The sequence below is a fragment of the Megalops cyprinoides genome, chromosome 2, assembly GCF_013368585.1.
Source record: "Megalops cyprinoides isolate fMegCyp1 chromosome 2, fMegCyp1.pri, whole genome shotgun sequence".
In the NCBI taxonomy this organism is placed as follows: Eukaryota; Metazoa; Chordata; class Actinopteri; order Elopiformes; family Megalopidae; genus Megalops; species Megalops cyprinoides.
The window spans coordinates 41,951,933-41,975,492 of NC_050584.1; the positions used below are offsets into that span (position 1 = coordinate 41,951,933).

The 23,560-nt window shown below is 42.9% G+C and overlaps 1 protein-coding gene across 1 annotated transcript in view; it reads left to right on the forward strand.

Moving 5' to 3' along the window:
- Positions 1–23,560, forward strand: part of ncanb (neurocan b) — an 84,896-nt gene that overhangs the window by 39,261 nt on the left and 22,075 nt on the right. Inside the window, exons 5-8 of the mRNA XM_036522084.1 lie at positions 42–169; positions 727–1,020; positions 1,547–2,431; positions 19,591–19,707. Coding sequence (XP_036377977.1) covers positions 42–169; positions 727–1,020; positions 1,547–2,431; positions 19,591–19,707 — 1,424 coding nt within the window. The remainder of the gene's footprint in view (positions 1–41; positions 170–726; positions 1,021–1,546; positions 2,432–19,590; positions 19,708–23,560) is intronic.

The following is a 23,560-nucleotide window of genomic DNA, read 5'->3' on the forward strand; positions in this document are numbered from 1 at the left end:
GATTGGAGGAATGTCCTGATTTCTTTGGCTCCTCTCCACAGGTACCCAATCCAGTCGCCAAGGCCTGGTTGCTATGGTGACAAAGAGGACTCACCTGGTGTGAGGAACTATGGCAATAGGGCCCCTGATGAGCTGTTTGATGTCTACTGCTTTGCCCAGCAACTGCAAGGTAGGCTTCAGCAATTAGGAATCAGTCATGAATGGGCCTCAAAAGCCCTGCAACTCTTGCAGTGGAACCCTGAAAACGTGAATAAGGAGCCATACACTCCATCTCCTTCTTCCTGTCTGTTTACAGTATTGAAAGTAGATCAAGATTTGTGGTGAGCAGTGTGACATTGTTGGCATGTATAGGGGAATTTCCACAGAAAGCCACCAGTAGATTTAACACAGAATTCAACAATGTGCATCTGGGCCAGTTCTTGTTTGCAGTGCCAGGCCTGTCTCATTATAGTGGAAGCACAGGTTATGTTCTATTTTGATTCCAAACTGCTCATACTTCTGCTTGTACTTCTTTATTTTTCATGCTTATTAAGATTGCATTCTTTGGTTTTGAAGTAATTCACAGTCACAAGAGCTTAAAAAAGACTGCTCACATATTCCTTGATCCACCATGACATCAACTGTACATTCTCTATATTTCTGACTTCCCCCAATCTCTGATCCCCTCATGCCACACACCTTACAATCTCTTCCTCTCCCCCTCTTTGAACACACCTCTCTCCCTAGGTGAGGTGTTCCACACCACAGTGCCAGAGAAACTGAGTCTGGCCACAGCCTCCACCCACTGTCACTCACTGGGTGGCCAGCTGGCCACCGTCGGGCAGCTCTACCTGGCCTGGCAGGCAGGGCTGGATCGCTGTGACCCTGGCTGGCTGGCTGATGGCAGCGTGCGCTACCCCATCAACCAACCGCGACGAAACTGTGGGGGGGATGAGCCTGGAGTCCGCACACTCTACCACAACCCCAATCGCACCGGCTTCCCTGACACCACTGCCCTTTTCGACGCCTACTGCTACCGAGGTAACATGGCAAGGCCATAAAAAAGTGATTCTAAAAAATCTAAAAGTGATTTACATGTTTAGTTCGGTATATGACATGTTTGGATTAACACTTAGGATTTTGTAAAATTTCTTGTCTCTGAAACATCTGCACTAACACTATGTGCAACCTTGCTGCATATAAAAATGTTTCGCACAGTATTAGTCGTGTAATTCTTTGAAGTGTAATTTCTAGCCACATATTAAATTTGGCAAGAACTTTATTTAATATGCAAAAATAGTTACCACATATTTTATATGTTATACTTAAATATATTCATTGCAAGGCATGTGAAAATAATGGATCAGTTTTATATTCATCTAATCTCAGCAAAAATACAAACAAGCAAACAAAAAGAAATCATATTTACCAGAATAGATGAATAAATTGCAGCTTACCGCAAAGGTGATATTAATATTTTAAGGTAGTGTGTATACATGGAAGGGCAGTAAACAAAAAAGGTAATTACCTTCATATATATGGTAATATATGACTATGTTCATTGCAGGGAAAAAGGCAGGAGATCAGGTAAAACAAGCTGTGGGATTCCTTCAATCCAGGGACTCTGCATTCAATGCCACAGATGGAAGGCAGAATCCTGGCTCTGTCTCCCAGGACACCTTGCCCCTGCCAGACCCCCAGCCCTCCACCTGGACTGGCCTAGTTGACCTAGAGAAGGAAGGGATCAACTCTATCGCTGGGAATCAGTCATCAGAGATCTCAGAGGAGCACGTGGTGATCCACCTCAGGCCAGGAGACACTGCCTTACGCTGGGGTGAGCAGGTGAATCCGGTCCCCAGTGACCCCCAGGAGGCTACCGCTCCAAAAATCTCCACTCTAACAGGCCTGTCCGCTCTGGAGAGCCTGGAGAACCATGGGGGCTCAGCTAAAGAGGAAGAGGCAGATGAGGATGAGGAAGCTGACTCCCGGTCAGGATCTTCTGTTTCTCCAGTGTCCTCTGTCCCCTCTCCGACTCCACAGGCCCAAACCAACAGCGTATTCTCCAACTTTGTGAACTCCATCATGAGGCCCTGGAGGTACTGGACTGGCTCTTCTGAGGTGGACATTCAAGCAACACCCACCAGCCCAACAAAGAAGAGCTTGGTGGACATCCAGAAGTCGGTGGGGACAGGGAGGGGAAATCCAGCAGGAGGGAAGCTGGAGGCCAGGAACAAGAGCACCAACAATGCCATCATGGATCCCTTCAGAGAAGAGGCTTCAGTCAGGTCATCTGACAGTAGCCCAGCAGGCTCAGACAAGGAGCTTTCAGAGCGGGAGAGGGAAGTAGTCTTGGAGCCGAGGAAAAGCAACACAGCTACAAAAACCAGCCTGGTGAATCCCAATGGACTACCAACCAACTCTTCTTCTTCACTTCAGACCGGCTCTTCTGGTGGTAAGAGCTGTTCACAGGTCATTGAATTGTCATTGTAGCAGGATGGTTTGTGAAATATTTCTAAAACTCTTCTGTAGGTATGCAGATTTTCCTTAATTCCAAAGTTGTGTTGCACCTGTGATTGTAGCTGGGTGCGCTTTTTGCCATAGTTATTCTAAAATAAATTGTGTTGAGTTACAAGTTCTTCATTTAACTTGACAGGATGCATTAAATGTCCTAGCAGAGGCTGCAAGACATGGTGCTTCTGCACTGGTCTGGCTACCATTGCTTCATTGTCTTTAAACCCCATTAGGCCATTCTGAGAGGGTGTTGTGAATTACCTTGACAGGAGTCTCAAATGAGGGCAGGAGCTTCTGAATTAATTTTTCCTTGTCAAGTTAGAATAAAATTAATCTTGACATCGAAAGAAAGCAGAATAAAAAATGACAATGAAACTTAGGCTCCAGACAAAGCAGTGGGTCATAAGACCTCAGCTTTCTGGGAGAGTGCTAGCATGGATAGATGCAGCTCATTTATCTCAGATCAGGAGGGGAGGCTGGGGGAATATGGCTTAAAACAGCACTGTATCAGAGGTTGGTAGTAGAGGAATGTAGGTTGAATCTAAGCCACTGTTCATTCTCAAGGGAAGGAGCTGAGAGAGGAGAGGTGGAGGTGGATTTGACAGGGGTCACAGTATTGGGGATGTCTCCTTGTCAGCATTGTGACTTAAAATTAGAGTCACTACCTGAGATTTCTCTGCCAGTGTGAAGGAGCAAAGAGCAGCATTTCATCACCTAGCCTGCACTCACATTTTCCGCAAGTCAGAAAGGACAAAAAAAATGGAACAATAAAGACCTGAGGCTGGCAGGGTGGTGTGAAAAATTGTTTTGGTCATAATTCAATAAGTGTTGGTCTTTCTCATCCTCAGGGCTTCATTAATACAGATATCTCCCAGAACCAAATTCAACCTGGGGCGTTAATGTTTAACACTAGGTGAAAATCTAGCTTTAGTCAGCATGTATTATTCAAGATCGTTTCCAATTAATGCACTGCTTCGTAGCTGTTACCAGAGCTTCAGTGTTCAGAGCCTTTCCCAATCAGGGATCTGAATGCAGGACAATTATCACCATGGAGAAGATCCGTGGATGGAAATACCGAAGATGAAAAGAAGAGGCACCCGGAACATTCTTTTAAAGCCGTTTCGCTGGGAAGCCATTCGATTGATGTTCTCTTATAAACCGGCATCACTTTACAGAAAGGCGTTATTGAATGCAATAGGCTATTTCTTGCGTCTGTGGAGACTGCACCATCATCATTTTCTGTCATTTGATTTTTGATTGGAAGGAAGTAGCGGAGCCCTTGTAATAAAATTTCCCCAGGGGAATTACATGCTAGACGTGAATCGTTACACATGGACACCTCTCAGAGTTCATGAAGTACACCATTGCTCTCAACCCTGAGAAATTGACTATTTCTATGGCATATAAGCCTTTTCAACACATTATATATATATATATATATGTATGAAATGAAATGGGGACACATTCATACCACCAAAATACATTTGTACTCCATAGTTTCTATGCCACGCAATATCTGTTTTCCAGTCTGCTTAACATATTGTGCAGTATTTCTTTCCAGTAGAATATGTCTCCGGGTTAAGTCTCAGATGTCTTATTCTTTATAATAACAAGTGTGCTCACCAAGACACACATACTAATATCTTATTCTGGCTCTCCAGCTATACCACCTTTTACCCTACCATCATGTCCCACACATTTTGAAAACTTACAGTCACAATGACAAATAACTTCTGGTTATCTTCAACAGCCTATAATTGGATGATATCAAAATGTTCCCATTGTCATACCATCCTGGGTAAATATTGTATTAGACAATATTATTATACCTGCTGCTGTAAGGTGACAACGTTTTGCTTCGACTACATTGTTATATTGTTTACATTGAGTCTAGACTAACCAGACTAGTCTAATATAGAAACAAATAATGAATCTCAAAAATGACTTTTGAAAGTTTTATTCTTAAATAAAACTTTTCAAAGGTTTGTTTCCCAGATCCATACTTTCATCCTCTCTGAATACAATCTATACATTATTCATCTATATATAACATATCTATATGTTATCTAATCAAATGTCAGGTACAACAGCCCAACACTACCTCCCTCTGTTATGACAGAACAGCAAGCAGTTATGATGTAATTTGATTTCCCCCTTTTGCTCACATGTACTTCATTTACTCCCACAGCTGTTGACTGCAGTGTCAGGAAGGTGTGCTTCTTTCGGTCTCGTTAGCACGGAATAATGCAACAGAAATAAAAAGGACATTATATTTACCATTAGCATTGCTTTGTTTCTCCACTAGTACAAACATTGATAGTACACCACTGTTTACAATAATGAATACACATACTTAGGTTAATTAAAGCAGTTTTTGATATCATGATTATGAAAATCATACCGGCGATATCTTAAAATATCAGCATGTCTGATATTATCAGATAGTAACTCAACCTTAGCAAAGACCATCAACTCACGCAATAGCTGATGATGATTGATGGGATACAATAGGACTAGAGATCCTAAGTTCAAAAATGTGCTTACAGTCTTTAATGAGTTTCCGTGGGCCTTCTGAATATGTCTAGGGATGGGTCAGCCTACCTATGGTTTTCAAAATGAAGCAGAGTTTCTTCTGCACTTCAGCTACAGTTTAAACGAACTCAAATCATATGGTTAAGAGAGGCTTAGAAATAGTTGGAGCAATTTGAAGTCCAGTTGTATTTATCTGTAAAGAAATACAGTCTGAGTGTTTTGTGCAATTGTCTCCAGACTCTATACAGTCTTTACTGACTTCTTAATGAAAAGTGCTTTGAAAAAAAAAGGTAATGTTTGTTCTTGCATAATGCTCCACATCTTACGGCAGATCAAATTTTTATTATCTCTGACTATATTTCCATAATCCCTCAGGAGTGTTCTTTCAGATAACATCAGAACAGTGTGTGTTAGCACCATATATTTGACATTTATGTTATTTATTTAGCTATTATTTATTTAAAATGGCCAAGGATCATAAAAAGCTCCTCATTACAAAAGGTTATTCAGCGGCATCATGCCTACAGATCCCAATTTGCCTGCTTTCCATCTGAGATACAAAAGGCACAGCAGTAAATTACTGTTTATTTTTGGTGCTACATAATTTCCTCCACGCTCTGCTTATTTTGATATTGTCCGTAGTAATGTTAGTTTATTTTATGGAACTGAAACAGCTGATTTGGTGTTTGGCCCTATCGCAGATTGTTATTATGAGTCCAAATGTACGTACATATTACATACATTATTTACCCTCTTTATCTTCCTCCCTAGCCTCTCTCTCATCATATATCAGGGTTTTGTGTTGTAAAACAACTAATGGCATCATTTTAATAAAAATTGTACATGTGGACCATTGTAAGCAAGATTGCCATGAAACATGGACTGACTGTATAACCGTCTTTCTACTACAGTATCACACCTAACATGACACTCTCTGTAATCTTGGGCTAGAAGAATGCATTCACTATCAGCATGTGTTTGGAGCTGAAGGAGTTAAGAATTGGATAATTACGCAGGCGGTGGTTTCAGTGTACATTAAACTCAGCCATAAACTCCCATTGGAGGAAGGAAAGCTACAGCATAGTACTGAATAATTGAATATTGATTTAATATTTAATATTTATGTACATATCTGTGTATATTTCTTTACCAACAATTTGTTTTGTATCCCATTACAACTTGAGCTCCTGCTGAGTTATTGAGCACAGCATCGCCACCAGACTTCTCAGCACACTATCACCCAGCTGACTGATGCAGTAAGTCCACTGGACAAACTGCATCACAGCTGTCCCTGTGCTGGGCGCCAAATCTCAGCCATACACTGTCATGATACACATTGGCTTTTGTGAGCCTTCAGACCTGACCAGAATCCAAAATATCTTCTTGTTTTTATTCAAGCACAGTGAAAGAAAGGAATCACCCAAGTCCTTCTAAAATAGGACATTGAGTGGAATAAAGCAGAAAGGACAGACAATGACATGGGAATACATTAGATCGCTGTGGACAGAGCTCTCCTTTGTGTGGGGCGAGTCTGAATGAGGAACTACAAACATGAGTCTTGTCACTGGAATTGCAATGAGCATGAATTATTTACACAGGTTTAGCAGGAATTACAGTAAATTGTTGCTATGAATTTGAATTTGCTTTGAGCATACAAATAAATAATGAGCTTTCCCGGGGACAAAAAAAAAACAAAAAACACTATTGATTCTTTCGATCTTGAAAAACAACTCAGTAAATAAATAAATAAATATGCAGTTTAGATAGATTTGTAAAAAAAATAGATTGATAGATAAATGCTTGAATAAATAAAGAAATTGAACTGAATATATTAAAAATAATGACTGCAGCACTGGAGGTAGCGTGGCATGTGTTTTGATTGCTAATTTAACGTGCTTTTAATTAAAGCTATCTCTCCCGCTCGCTAAGTTAATCACAGTGTGTTGTCCCCCTGCAGGATTAATTGCGTCGGGACGTACAGGGATGGCAAATCCAACTGTAGCTGGTAATGAATCATCAGGTTCCTTGGGTGCCAGGAGTGTGCTCGTCTCAACCCCTGCGCCAGGCGACCACGATGAGCGGGCACTCGAGCCCATGAAGGAATCCAAGCTCGGCTCGCCTGGTACTGTGGGAGAGAGCACTGCTGTCTCGCAGAGCACACAGAAGAGAGAGCCCTCAGCAGAGACCACAGCCGCAGTTGGTGGTCCCCACTCAGTCACCCCAGCAGGGGGCGCTTCCTCCCACCTGCTGGATGCCACGGTGGACACATCAGGAGAGCCGCCTGCATTAATGGAAGAGCTCTCTGTGCGTCACGGACGGGGCAACTCTGCAGCTGGGGCCCCCAAGACCATGGAAGCCAAGGCTGCTGCTGTGGAGCTCTTAGTGGTGCCCTCCTTTAGAGACAACCCAGATAACTTCTCTGGGGAGGGGAGGGATCAAGAGGAAGGGGTCAGCTACCCTCTCCTTAAAGGGACTCTTTCAAACCGCCAGCTGTTGAGGCCGGCTGCAGAAAGATCGTCCCCAGAGGTGGAGAAAGAGGCTGAAGGCAGTGGGGGACGGGATCCTCCCAGCAGCCTGAGCTCTGACAGTCAGAGTGGCTCTGCTTCTGCCTCAAAACGTCCTCTCACTGCACCTGCGGCCTTCAAACCCATCGACGACAGGGTCCTGGTCCAGCACACCACTGTCAGACAATGGCAGCTGGAGGACCAGCCGACCACATCGCCCAGCGGTCACATCAGTTCAGTGGGACAGCAGCAGCAGGCCTCTGAGGTTTCAGGGGGCTCTGCCGCAGAGGCGAGAGGAGAAATCCTCTATGCTAATCGTCCCACCGGCAAACTTACCAGCAAAGACTGGTACCTGGATGACCGCAACAAGCCTGAAGCTGGCACCCGCCACCCAGATGTGGCCACCACACCAAGTACATGGCTTACCTCAGAGGCTGCTGTATCTATGGAGCCCTTGGCCACCATCAGAACCTCAACAGCAGATTTGTTAAATAAAGGGGACCCCAAATCTCTGAGAACCAGTGTAACCACTGCAACTGGACTTCCTTCAGACAGTGGTATTCATTTCACGGAGGAACCCATCTCTATTTCATGGCTGCCAGCAGAAAGAGTGGAGGTACTGGGTACTGTTGAGCCAGTACAGCATGACTTAGACACATCCCTGGTATATGAGGGATCCAAAAACAGCTCCACTCCAGTGCAACCGACACTGCAGGCATCAGGTCTTGGCAGTGCTGTCCGAACAGAAGGGTCTAGATCAGCTGTATATCAGTCTTTTGTTGTGGGCCAAGGCAGCGCTGAACTCAACGGAAGCAATGGCACTCAGACCTTTGGAGGTAGGTTTCTCATTGTTTATCATGGCACTAATCAACAATATCTAATTAATGGTTGACTTTGGAACAATATTATCCTCTGATTCCTTTTTTTCTAATAAAATATTTCTATAATATGTTGCTGGCCTTTGAAGACCATGCCCCATAAGCATTGTGTGCTCTGGGGAGGCTCTTTCCCTTCGGCAGAGGAAATGTCTGTAAACAGCAAGGCTGTAAACTCCAGGATTGCTAAAAGCACTTGCACTTGTGCTTTAATTAGAGGGTCAGGGGATAGCACAATTAAGAAAGCTCTAAAATTAAAGATCTCAGCACTGGACAAATCAATGTTGACAGTGGCAGAGTGAAATACGTTGTAATTGACTCCAGACTCTCTCCCATCTATCTCTTGTCCATGTTTAGAATGGAGCAGCATATGTAAACTCAGCCTCTCCTTGTTGAAATTGATTCTTCTAGATAGATGCAAGTTTAAAGCCTCTCCCATGTCTTTGTGTGTCTGCAGTTATGTTTAATTAAAGATGAGGATGGTGATGTCTTTGTTTGGTAACCGACAGACTTCTTCAGCTCTTCTCTGTATATTGAATTCAAGAATGGAATCACACAACCTGCACAAATCATCCTGCGAAACTTGGTGTTTTACTCAAATGCAGAAAATATAAATGCATTTTGTTTTTCTGACCAGTTTGATCCAGATCGTGTCACTTACTTTTGTTTGTACTCCTGGTGTTCTGGGTTCCTACAATCCTGTCCAATAAGAACAAATATATATTTTTTGCTGCTATCTCAACAATACACTGTAAATCATGTACAGATATTTAAATGGAAGACAACCCACATTATTTATGTTGTTGCAACTTTAATTACTTTAAAGAACTAATGTTAATGATAGAGTATTGGATCCAGACACCAACACCCTATTTCTATATATTGTAGCAACCACAATAGATGTTCCTCTTTTGTTACAGACCGTCATCTCTCACCTTCTTAGACTAGCTAGCCATCTAAATAGCTGCTTTGTAGTTCAGACCTTCTGTGGCTCTTCTCGTCCGTTGCTGCAGCATTCTTTTCTGCCCCTGGAATCTTTGCTTTGAATGCATTTTCATGAGTTGTGACTGATTTGTAAAGAAAAGAAAACAATGTTCTAGCCACGACTGCCAACTTAAACAGCTACCCAAGTGAGACAAACAAAGAGACAAACATGGCCTTCCAGTTTAATGGTTTTGCAGCCCCCTGACAGACTGGAAGAATACAGTGGTAAAATGCAGACAGCCTCACATTGTAGCGTACCACATTGTGCTCTTCATGCAAAGGGTTGGTTGACAAGAATGCACATAAGACGCATTGTATGACACTGTCGCCGGAGAAGTGACAGCCACCTCTGAAAAACAGTTGAGAGATTGTCAAACTTTGTAACAGGTTTCCATGGTAAATTCTTTAAAGCAAGTCTTGCAGAAGTAAGAAAGACATTTCCTCTGCAGCTTATGCGTCCTGTCATTTACGGTATTATTTGACCTCAAAAGAGCTGACTAAAAGCTGAGGAATCTTTGAGAGTTTACTGCCCTGCTGCGTCCCAAATGTTCCGCATCGTTCAGCATTCTGCACACGTATGCAAAAGCACTGCTCTGCACTGGCAAAAACAGTTTAGCACAGGCAAATAAAGGAGTTAATAAAGGAAGTAAATGGTTTGAGTAAAGAGTGGGAACACTGTTTGCCTTTTCTCCTGGAGCAGGTGGAGGTTCATAAGCCTCTTTAATCAATGATCAGCTGCTGCAGAGGCTCCTGCAGTACGGTGGTCCCCAGAGCCCTTTTAGACACTACAGATCTGCTCTTTGAAAAATGGCCTTTCTCATAGCAGCCATAACAGCAGCATTGTGCCGGGGGCCCCTTTAATTAGCTGTGTTGCACATTGTGGTGAGATGAGGCCCTATGTCATCTCTGTCTCTTCTCCCCCATCGCTCTCGCTGACATGCCCTGTAGCTACACACATACACACACACACACAGACGCACTCTGTGAAAACTGTGCTCTCAAAGGCATTCAAACAAATAATCACAGATGCCTCGTACACACACCTGCATAAAGAACATGCCCTGTACTCAGAAAGTGAGTTGTGGGGGCATAGTGTGTAACTACCGAATACTTTTTGTTGAACCCTCATCACTTTCAATGGCGTGAACCCACACAATTTGTCAAAAACTTTCCCTGTCATCATGATGGCAATGGCATCATTCATCTGTTATGCATCCCAAAAGCATGAGCAAAGCACCTGCTTTGTATTTTGTGGTATTAGTGTTCACACTGTGTCCCCTGTGTCCACCTGCTTGATGTCAGGGTGTCAGGGTTTGGCAGCAGCTGCTACCTGTCCTTGCTTCACATGTTATCCTGAGGGATGAGGCTGATGCAGCATTACCCTCTACAATGGGTTCAACCCAAACCAATAAATGTGCAAGAGCAGTCTTTTTTTTTTTTGCTATTCTTTCCTGATAGAACTTACTGTTACACTTCAGTATAAATGAACCTACCCTAGGTCACAATTGTTGTGTGTTTGAATATATTTGTAGGAAATCCACAGGCTTATTGCAGCCTTCAAACACCCACTTTACCCATTGTTTATAGAGCGTGTTATTTGCTGTATGGTAACTCTGTTGGAAATGTATGCAACGCTCACCGTGTGACCTCATCGAGATTTGTGATGAGGCCAGGCCCATACAATATGTAGATTGTCAGACGCTAAATTGTCAATAGCAATCTGAGATTCTGTCTGAGGATGGTGGCTAACTGGAAATAGAATGCCTGTGAATTATTGCTTTCTTGGCTAAGCTTCACAGGTGCCTAAGATGGATCAAGCCTCCGAAAAAGCAATAATAAAGAAGAGCTGTTGTGGCATGTTAAATTTAGGGGGTGAAAGCGTGCAGCTGTATATTCTGATTCCTGTTTGTGAAGGCCCATTTTGTCTCAGGCCCCCAACAAGACCTTGAATTTGGTGTGTGGAGCCGTGTGAAGGCAGGCTGTCTGCTCATCTCTCCAGCTATTGATTTTTGTGCTCGGCCTCCCTTATTGAGAGTCTAGCTCTTCCAACTTTATTTCTCTCACAAATGCTTTTTATTAGTCCTCTGGTTGCCATTACGTCTCCCTGCCTAATAATGTTTATAAAGCCTCCCCTGTCCTTTTCTCACAGCAGACTGCAATGTACAGACTGCATTGCTGGTCCTGTGTCGGTCTTCTGCAAGAATTTGTCATCACCTTAAAGATTAGTTCCTTTAAATTCTAATGAAACCTCAACTGTGTCTTCCTAAATTCAATCCTCATGCTACTCCTAATCCTAATTATATAGCGATTTTAGCATCCTCCATATATAACACTAACCCTGAATATAATCCCACGCCATTCAGTAGCTCCTGTTTTATGAATGGAATTTGTTAAAGTGTTGCCTTGGGGAGCTGTGTTCAGTGGTGGTGTGTGATGAATAACATTACACTAACAGCTCTGAGCATTCGCTTTTTTGTCACTGTAACCAAGGGAAAAGAGAGCTGCCATATCTCAAGTGTAGTAAATGAGCTTTACCATTGTGTAGTGAACAACACTCTGGGTTATTTGCATGGGGTTTAGGCAAAACCGGTGTGCTATGCAGAGTCTAAATCCCTACAGCTTTCTTGTAGCATGTAATTTCATCCACTGGAGTAGTCCTGTACATAGGGCCAGTATGAACACAACACTTTTAAAATAGCACCACACGTATCCAATGATATATTCATACCAGAAAAAAAAATCAAAAGATTTTCTCCTATGGCTACTGAACAATGGCATCCTAGAACAGTAACTGCTCTTATCTCTCCCTTTCCACACATAAACATTCAATACTAGAGTTATATTTTTACAACCCACTTTGGCATGTCATTTGACAGCAACAGGGTATTTAATCTCAGTCTCTTTTTTTTCCCACAAGTCTGATGCATATATACATAGTGTGTCCTCAGGGCAAACTCCTCAGTCTCTCAGTATTCTGCAAAGACAAAGTTTTATCTCATTACAACAGTGAATCTTCAAAAAAGAAGCTCATCTTACCATATTCAACTCCAGCCATTTCGTTATATTGCCTTTACATCCCAGTCTCCAATGATGATACACCCCAGGGACAGCTACAGCAGTCCCTTACATCGGACGTATCCAATGAGAGTTAAACCTTGCACTTGTTCAATAATGACATAAAACTCTGCTTCATGAGAGAGCATCCATTCTATTTACCATTTTTTCTGGTAAGCCAGTTTTAGACAGCCAAATACTGCAAGACTTTCACAAACTTGGCCACATGTCCTCTTGTGAAATTATAAAATTGTTTTCATTGCATTTTAATCATATCGCCACCATTTTTATTGTTTTGTGCGGAGTACCTCTGGGTGATTGGAGTTTTATCAGCCTCAGAAAATGACACCCTCTGTGTTCCACAAAATGGAAAATCAACCTGCAGGCGGATGTCTCCGAAATATAATACCCTTAATATGAGCAAAGTCTGTGCCTGCTGCATATGATACGCCAAGCTGCTGTGACCTGGATCGAGCCAGGAACACAGTAATAAAGTGATTACCCCTATCTGCCTTTACAGGAGGATTTAAGTTCCCTATTGATGTGTGACTGGAGCACTGAGTCTGTTTGAGATCAGAATAAAGGTGAGGAGTGAAAGCTGTGTCTGCTCCTGTCACCAGTCTAGCAGTCTAGCAGTTCACCAGTCCCATTCAACAGCAGTCCAAGTAGACTCTTGAAACTCCCTTCATCTTGTGTTGTTCTGTTTTTGCTCCAGGAGTAATCTCATCTGAGGCAGACACAAAATGCAATGATCAAAAGTCAATGAGTGTGTTTAGTTGAAAGAGAGCGTCAGGTGACTGGCTAGGCACAACATCTTCACTTTAATACCACTCCAGGGTTTGAAGCATAATTCTCATTTAAGCCACATCTTCTCATACAATTATCAGTTTCTGGGGTATGTGTGGAAGGGTGCTTACCGACAGCAGGTTAAACTGTTTTTAAGAGAAGAGATGGGGGTGGAGAGAGAAAGAGAAGCTTAGTCACTCTCTACAAGCAGTCCCAGTCCTGCCACATCTAGCAACTCCTATTAGCAGAGCTGTCAGCCGCTCTCCAGATGGTTACGGCGGTGGAACACAGAGCACGGATGAAAGCCCCTCTTTCTGCCTCCCCATCAGAGACCCTGTGCTGGAGACAGAACCTGCAGCACACTCTCATTTCACATCAGGACTTCTGACTTTTACCACATCACGGGCTTCACATTCCCCTCTCCGTGCCCTTATTTATAGCTCTGTTTGTGGGCTCCATCTTAAGGTTCAAGTGCAACGCATAAATCTACAGTCTCTAGCTGCTACGAGCTGTCCATCTCTGACCAGCGGTATTTTTTTCAAAGCTGAAAACGGTGAGGAATGTAAAGAATAATCGTGTTTAAAAATATCACATTTAAGATAATGAAACAGAGAGGATTTTGGGGGGTAGGAGTTGCATTTGTGGATTAGTGACATTTATTTTCAGCTCGCCGCTTAAGACACAAGTGCTCATAAAAACATGTGAAGTCTTTCCCACTACTCTTGTCCTTTGCCCCAGAAATGAGCATTTCATGCTCACCTTGTGTTACTCAGTCGATTCTCTCCCCTCTGAGTTCTTTCTTTAGATGGATGTTGATTTGGACTGTGAGTGTAGCTCCTGTACCCACACTGTTTAATAGAGCTGTTGATGAAATGACTGTTTGCTGTTCGAAATGAACCGGTACAAAGTATCAGTTTAACTCTATGGTTGTGTGCACAGTTACCTTAGTTGTAATACAATAATTCTGAAAGTTTTCATCACAGTCTTTTTTCATTGAAATACATTTAACCCCATTTGTGTCAAAGGGGTGGCTAATTGGATACATTCAGTGATTTGTGTCAGCAGTATCGGTAATAATATGCTGCTTGTCTCTGGAACAGAGTAACATAAATTGAATATGATTTGTAATGAATTAAAATGGCAGCGTATAATAGCTCTGCCACTGGAAATCTGGGATGCAAAGCCCGCTAACCGGGCCTGTCTCTGAGTGGAGTGCTCAGGCACAACAAAGACACTGAATAGCCAGCCATTTGCTTGATTGGTGCATGAAAAGGTAAAAGGGCCAAATGAGGTAATTAAGTGAAAGCCAGGTGTTTCATTTCACTCTTTTGTGAATCACATAAAATGAATTTATAAAAGTACAACACAGGCGGAAAGGAAAATATTCATGATACTGAAAGCAAAAGATTATCACGGATTTTTTTAAATGAATGCAGACTGTTTCATTGTTCACTGCACTCAGTGAAGCCTTCCTCAAAATTGCCTTGTAAGGCATTTTATTCCAGCCTTGGGTAATCATTAGATGGAATTGTGTATGCATGTGTTTAAAAAGAGGACACAATAGGCAAAACATCAGAAGGTCTAGAATTTTCTCTGCACTGACAGCTGTCCCTCACAAACCTTTGCTCAGGAAACAGGGACTCCGAGCAGCACTGCACCTAGCGTGGAGAACAACAGGGACAATGATGACGTGCTTCACACAGACAGCAAAACCAGGCACACTGCATCCTACACCAGCTCTATACTCTCCAATGGTGGCAGTTTGTTGGGTCATAAAAGGGGAACAGAGTACCAGAGAACATGACAAGATCCTCTTGAAGTCTAGCTGATCCCAGCAGTTTTCTGGCTTCTGAGCCCCCTCAGGTGAGCAGCGGCCAGGTTGGAGCGAGGCAGAGTTGGCAGGGGTGAGGTGTCCAACAAGGAAGTGATGGAGCATCAGAGTCAGCCGAGCCCACTCTGGGACTCCTCCTCCCATCAACTACAGCATCCTGGCATGGCATACCTATTAAATCACTCTTATTAGAGTACGATTAGATTGCATTCAGGTCCACGGAGAAGAGCTATCTGTGTTGCAGTTGAAATAGGTTTCATATTCCCAGGTCGTGCGTTTAGTTTTCCATTTCAGTCATTGTATCCTCAAGTGAATGAAATACCTGTTTCAACATATCACAATACAGTGGTTGATACCCTGTGTCTGCTTACTACATGTATGTTGAGAAGTTCTTCAGCATTTAAGGTTTTCAGGCCATTGATTAAGGCCTTGTTCAGGGAAATGGATTCAGTCTGTATAAGAACACAAGATTAGATTTTGGAGAAGGTTACCATTTCTCTGAGCTTTTTATCAAGGGATGCTAGTCATCTCCACACATACGCGGGTGCTTATGGATGGAATATTTCCCAGTTTGATCAGGTTGCCTGGGTGACTGGGTAATTATTTATGGTACATGGTGTCTAAATGTAGTTATCCTTAGGCATAACCTGCTTTTACAGATGCGGGGGCTCTGCAGTACATTTTGGCAATGTGGCATTGAATTTTTTAAAGCAGGTCTCCCGTGATAGGGGGCAAGAGCTTATCAGGCTTGTAGAGATGCATTTGAGCAAGCAAACCCATGATCCCTGTCTCTGGAAACCTATTACAAGGCTCAGTAATTCCTGGAATGATAGAACAGAGAATGGTGCAGGCTGTGGCTGCGTATTTCTGTGTGTGTGTGCACATGTGTGTGTGTGTGTGTGTGTGTGTGTGCGCGCATGTGTGTGTGTGTGTGTGCGCATGTATGTGTGTTGGTGTGTGTACACAAGTGCATGTACCTGTCTGTTTTTGAAGAAAACAATGCAAGTGGTGCAAAGGTGCTCCTGGCTAGTCAGTGAGTTTATTTAAAATTTAAAAATTAAACGCGTAAAGATTTAAAATGATACACAGTCTTGAAATATCTGCTTAGCTCAGGGACCAAATCATTTCCATGTATGTCTCCAGCCAGCACTGAAACAGAGGAGTAATGGCACAGCATATGAACTTAAGACACACTGTATTACACTGGAGGCCCCACTCCGCAGTGTGTTTGACCTAATGAAGATAAGCACACAAGTCCTGTGAAGGACCGTGGGACAGTTCCCAATATCAACACTGCGAGGCTGCCATCCAGCCATACCTCTCTGTGTATATTTATTATTGCACAGCAAAAACAAAGATGAATGCACAGTGCCCAGAGATGTCAGCCAAGTAGAGGTGCAGAGGACAGAGATATAATGGTTGGCAGAGTGTAATTAATTATGAACCAGGAGTGTTCAGCAGAAAATACCATATGTGGTAGTAGAAAACTTCTATCTAATCTGTTTATGTATGAGAACAGCTGAGCTCTCTCTATATATATCCTTCTGTTCAGTTGACATCAGATATGTGCTTTATTGATGTAACTACACACTGTAAAGTATTGCTAATGAAAATAGGTAGTTTAAAAAAGACTGCAAAATAATAGCATAATAACAATGATAATTCATTCACTGTTCTCTCTATTCCCATCTCTCTTTCTCTCTCTCTTTCTTTCTTTTTTGTCTATTATTTTCTCTCCCCTTCCTTCCTTTTCTCTCTCCCCTTCTCACTGTATTTCTCCATTTCTGCCTTTTTCAATGTCCATTTTACCATCCCTTCCACTGACATCCAGGGAAATAACCGCTCTTGAGAAGAGATAGGAGGATCTGAACTGCATCTAGAGGAAAGTAAAAAAAGCTCGGATAGAGCTGGTATAGGGCTGTGACTTCAGCCTATATTATTAATGTATATCTGCATTCTTAGTGCTCTCTTAGCAACCTGGTGTCTGATCGCAGATGGTGAGGAACAGATTCCTATTTGGGCGAAGTCGTGACTAATTGTGTGAGAATTTAATCAGTGTCCTCTTTGTCGACATCAGGCCCTGGGCTGGGAGATTGTGACTGGGCCGCGTTGGCATGTGAGCATTAAAGATCTCTTTAGGAATCAGTGAAGTGAATGAGGGCAGAAGAGGATGGGATGCCGTAGAGCGTGAGCAGAGGCTTTATAAGTGTGCTTTTGGGTCCTGTTCTGCCAGGCTAAGCCAACTGGACGATAACAGGCTGGGTTTTTGCATTGGGGTCCTAAGATTGGTGCAACTTCCCGAGTATTCACTCATCTCACCCTGCCTGAAGAGGTTCAATAAACCACCTGCCTCGTCTGGCTTCTTTGAAAGACACTTTGCTCAATCTTGTCTGCCATTAACAACCCTGCTGTCATTAAAGGCTACTTCCATCGCTCGTCACACCCAGCAGCCATACTGGTGCTCTTACATCGCTGAGAGACATTTCAGTCTGCAGGGATTTCAGCACCAAGAGAGGAAAGAGTGCAATATATTAAGTATTGACAGTGGTCATTTGGACATGTGATCTTTAATGAGATTAAATCACATAGAAAGGAGGAAATTAGCTTTGTTATTCAATAAGCTCTGCTAATGGTCCAAAACCTGACCAACAGGAATTTTTGTTACTGCATCTGCTTGTGTTTGATCCGGCACTTGGCCATTCCAGAGCAGCACTATTCACCCGAGCCATTAAAACACTGTCCTGTCACTGTCATCCACAATGAAGACTAATTGTGGTGGAAGGACACTGGGGTAGGCAGCAGCAAATAACCCTCTGTGAAGTAAAATGTCAGGCTATGCTTTTATTGCTAATCTTTCTGGCCAGGCAGTCATTACTCCAACACTCTTTCTTTGTTGTTAAGAGTCTTTATGTGAGTGTGTGTGTGTGTGTGTGTGTGCGTGCGTGCGTGCGTGCATGTGTGCGTGCGTGCGTGCGCGTGTGTGTGTGTGTGCGTGCGTGCTTGCGTGCATGTGTGTGTAATTGTTTAAACTGGTTTTTTTCAGGTACAGTAAAGTATGTACTTTTGCAATAAGGAGACAATACCAGCATACTTCTTGCTCTTACTTTCATATTGGTTTGTTACTTCAGTTTAGCTTGATTTCTCAGTTCATTTGAGGATGTCTTCTCTGTGTTTGCAGGGCACAGACTGGGTCCAGAGGGAATTAGATTTTGCCATTAATGAAGAAATGAGGAATATGATTTGCACAGACACATCAAGTTCGCCTCTTCCAAATAGAAAAAAACCTCTGACCAAGTGTACCAGCAAAACAAGAATCACTGGTTACCTTTCCTTTTCTGCCAGCCTTGATCTGAAATGCTATTGCACATAGCTGGCATTGTGTAATCACTTCAACTCTGGTGGATTTCCACTCTCTTCCATTTGATCACTGTAGCTTGGTCTGTCTGTGGGTAGGGGAGTCAACCATTCAGCCTCTCAGGAAATTGAAAACACACCTTTCACTATTTTTTTATCAGTCTCCAGCATGTTGTCCCCACACAGAATGTAGTACCAAAGCAGGGGCGGGTTTTATCTTTCAGGCCTAACATCATTAAATAAGTAAAAATTTTATACAGGGAGCTGATACAGTATATTTGATCTACTGTCAGATCATGTCTCAGACTGTAAACCTATCTCAAATGGATAATAAAATAGTGCTTAATCTCTTTCTGAAGGCAAAAAGATAAAGTATGGTGCCATGTAAATGCCCTTGTGAAATCCCCTTCACAAAAGTGGGTTTAATTATGACCTAATATTTTAAACCTCCCACATTCAGCCCCGAAAATATTTCCCTCCAAGACCTACAGAGCCGTAGCTCACTAAACTAAAATGTGTATATTACAGAAAAATGGCACAGTAATGTACAATAAAAATGGATCCTTGTTCTGACTTTGTCTGCATAATGATCTCCTAATTTATGAAGGCCTCCTCATCAGTGGGAAGCGGGGGTTCACATTGTCCTTCCCCTGCAGAGCATCCGTCTTGATAAACGGGGGGCCGACAGCGAGCTCTCCAATCCGTCACCTTGCTGAAAGTCATCCGGAGGGGCCCTCCTCCATCTTCATTGTGGACAGTGAAGGGAGAGCTGGGGCTTGCAGACTGCTCCTCTGTGTCTCCTCTCAAGCTGCCTGGCTCCCGAACTCAAAAGCACGGAAGTATTCTCACTGTGGTCTGTTTCTGCCCCCCGGCTGAAACTGCTTTTGCTCTAGGGGCGCCGCATTGACCAAAGCAGTAATGGCATCAGCGTGGGAACGGATTGGCCGTTTTTCTTTTCTGCATAGTGCCTTTTCCAACGTAGCTGCTGCAGACCAGTTTGAGTAGCACTGACAGCAGGGTCATGGCAGGCCAGTCTGTGGAAGATTTCACGCAGCATGCTGGATAAATGAAGCCGCCTCTTAATGAGCACTCGAGCGTGCGGGGTCACGTCTGGCCCTATGTGTCTCTGGCGGCGTCTTCCAATTAACATACCCTGTATTGGTGTTGCCCTTATCCGCAGCTGAGGACAACCCCTGCCACACCAACCCCTGTCTGCACGGAGGGAGCTGCCTGCCGGAGGGGAAGGGCTACAGCTGCTACTGCCCACCAGGATACTCCGGGGAGAGCTGTGAGATCGGTGAGCAGGGTCAAGGGTCAGGGGTCAGAGGGTAATAGATCAAGGGCTGTAGAAGCCCTGTGTGGAGCATGTAATCCAATTGTTTCTCACTTGCAGTAAGGACTTTTCATAATAATAATTAGTAGAAGTCGCTGTAATTGTAGTATCATCATCATTTTGATCATTTGTTACAGACTGAATTACAGAACATCAATAGATATAAGTGCACAGAACAGGGGTTAAAAACCACAACAGCTGCAATTTTTAAAACAATTTTAATATCATAATGTTAATTAAATAATGCAGTTCTAATTAAATGACTTGAGTCTGAGTTTCAGTTTAATCATACAGTCATGCTATTGGAGCTCAGTTACTGCCTGAAGAGGTAAACCTTCAACAGTAATAAATACCTCTGAATGTGGTGGGCATAACACCGCAGAGGGAACAGTGATGAAAGAGGGTAGCTCTGTCGCTGCCATAAGGCAGGGGAGGGAAGGGATGGATTGGTAGTGTTTGAAAATCCAGTCTGTAGGCAGGGCTGGAGGGAAGGATGAAATTTAGAATATACAGGGGAGAAGTGTGGTTGGGGTCGGGGTAGGCAGTACCAGAGCTGTGTAATACTTGGGGGCTACAGCTGCTTGACCATTAAGGGTGCGTTAAGCAGGGGAGGAGTTGGAGTTGGAGGGGATGGAGTCCAGATGGGACGATCTGGAAGATCCCAATGATACTGGCAGACGGGCCAGTCAGGAGGTAACTGCAGTGCTCCAAACTGGCAAGCTCCAGGGCCTGAATTTGTAGCCTGGTGGAGCAGTGGTACCGGTGTATCGATAGCAATGTGAGCGATCTCTGTGGAGCCGGAGTGTGGTGCCTGAGCAGTGCAGTGCTTTCCAGAGCTAGTGAAATCCTGGACTTTCAAAAACCGGGTTATATAACATGTTTGACTAGGGGAGGAAGAGCTCAAGCAGATGTGCTGATGTCCAGTTGGATATGTTGCACTGAGGTCCATGAAAGACCTGCTTTTCAGAGTGAGGACAGACAGTGTCACATATATAAAGTCAGGGGTCCAAGGAATATGACCTGAGAAAATAACAGAAACTGACCACTCATTACTTCTTACTGTCAGCTATCAGTTCAAGTAGTTTGACATATGGCAATTCATTGATTATTGAATAAATATAATTTGTTTATCTGTTTGTGATGGACAGGAGTACAGGATGCACAAAAACAACCTGGGATCTGATTGGCACAGCATGCTACACATTAATGCGTATTAAAAGCTGAGAGCTGCATTGATCATTGGTCACAGCTGTTGTAGTTGGAGGGCTATCTGTGGGAACAGAGGGGGTTTACTTGCAGGTCAAAGGTCAAGAGCTCCATCACACTGGAGACAGGAGTTAGGTATGGAAAGATCAGAGGTCAGAGAGGGCTATTGTCAGGGGTCTGATTGTTAACCACTTCACCTCTGTCTGCTTGCACAACATCTGCAGATAAGACTGTCTGAAGGGCGCATCACTCAGTGTGGAAGCCACTGGCTAAAAGAATGGGAAGTTATTCTTCTTGGCTTAAAGGGCTGCCAAAAAGTGAAAAATTGCACATTTAGCACATCAATAGAAATCTGTCTAAATAGAAACTGAGAAACAGTGGAATGTGATTTAATGTGGGGAACAAGTCAGAATTCAAAACTATATATAAAGCATTTATTTTGGTATTTTCTTTTCAAATCTAGACGGCGAATTGTTCAACAATACCCAATTAACCACTAAGAGAATATGAATCCAGTACTATATAAATACATTTAAAATCTCACTCAAACATAACCAATTATTTGTTTGAAATACATATATTGAAGTAGTATTGGCATTTTTGGTTTTTAATTAGATGGACTGTTGACCATTAAATTTAGCTTGATGCTTATACTACAAGGATGCATAGGGTTTTATATTTTATTAATTATTTTATTTTAATATATTATAATTGCATTATTTCTATTAATAATTTAAAGACATGTTAGGTATTAAAACCTCCTTATGGAATTGCAGTAATTGGCTTATCTGGCTTGCTGTAGAGCTTTTGTGAGACAGATTTTTTTGTCTTTGGTGTGTGTGGTATTAATTAAGGTTCAAGGCAATCAGAATCATTGCATATTACTCCAAGTCCCTGGCCAGATTTATACGTACTTAACTCTTCACAATTTCAAATCACTGATGGGGAAGAGACAAGAATGCAAAGGAAATCTGGGCAATCATTGTATCTTTCTTCCTGCCTTTCTATCTTTCCTCCCTCAGTCATGCCCAGTCATTCCAAAGATTTTTTCCATTTCATTTTCTATTAGCATAACATATGTGATTGAGACTTCTCCTCGGAATCATTACCATGCATCATTACAGTGTTACTGTTGGAGCAGCGTAACAAGCAAACCTTATTTCCTTTTTGATTTGAAGAGAAATGATGATTTAGGATGAAGAGGTGCGTGGAATTGAGAATGCTCTCAGAGGCAATCCCCGGGACTTACAGTAGGATGTATTTGCAATTATTTCTGAAAAAGCGTTTAGAATCCCTGCATAATGCATGCTCTGTGTTCTGGGCTGTGGGAATGAAACATTTATGAGGTGCAGAGATCTTCACCGGAGGGAGAGGACCTGAGCTCCCAGAGTTTGCAGGTGTCGGGGGTGGGGGGCATACGGGGGTGGCAAAGGGTCCAGCAGTGGGAAGCTGTGTCTGTTTGTCTCATTCAGCTGTCATGAGGTCAATTTGCCTGCTGGAGAGCAAAGCCTCCGCAATGTTACCCAGACCAGGGACGCAAATGGGATAAAGAGGTTGCACAGGATTAACAGCCCCCTGCGTTCAGCATTGTTGCGGTCTTTCATGTCATGGTCCATCTTTGGTGCCAGTGTTGGTTTTTGGCTTTTTGAGCCTGGACAGCAATAAGTCGTGAGCCTGGACAGGCAAAAATTAGCCGTTCCTGCTACTTTTTACTAAGCTGTCTGTGACTTGCTTACTTGTTCAATGTGTTCATTTTGCGATAACCGGTATGTTAATAATATGCAGGGCTATTTGTTATGGAGTGCTCTGATTACTTGTAAATGGTCACATTAGCCATAGCAAAGTAGCCAACTTTATATGTCTTGTTATGACCACCTAGACAATTAGCTAACCAGACAGCTACATGCAGCAAGGCCCGAATGCATCCTTCCTCTCCATTTTGCTTCCTTCTTTAGACAAAACGGAGATTGACAAACAGTTGGTTAAGAGCTAGATAATTCAAAACATTTCTGATGAGCGAACCAGACACAAATTCTGTTTGGGCTACACAGGGATGATAGACCACATGACCTTTGAAATCAGAGAATTGTGCTGTAAGTCACCACCTCAAAACCATATGTTGCCGCCTACTGGTCACAGATGCAGACCCAAGGTGATGAAACGCTAACCATGACTGTAGGAGACTGAAAGTCATAGTCATAGTCTAGCTACCCTGTTACTCATTTGCACTTTTTTTCCACTTCCTTCTTCTTATCATGTTTCCGTTGTCTGTGGTGACTAGCCAGCTATTTGTGGACAGATTAAGTAAAACCTTGTGCTCTTGCCGCAGCTTAATGCATAATTTACTCACAATTACTTTAGTCAGAATCCACACAGAAGACCGAGATCTCTTTTTTTAACAAAGGAATATAAACAAGCTAACTTTAAATTCATTCTTGGTTCCATAAATAACTCCACAGCAATCAACATCTCATGTGAACTGCAGAATGCATTTTGTTGTTTCTCTGTCTGACTGAATTGAATAACGTCACGCTGCGTGCTGGGAAATGGAAGCACAAAACAACTTAATACAATTGTTCGCGGCTTAAGAGTGGTGCACATGCTGCGACTG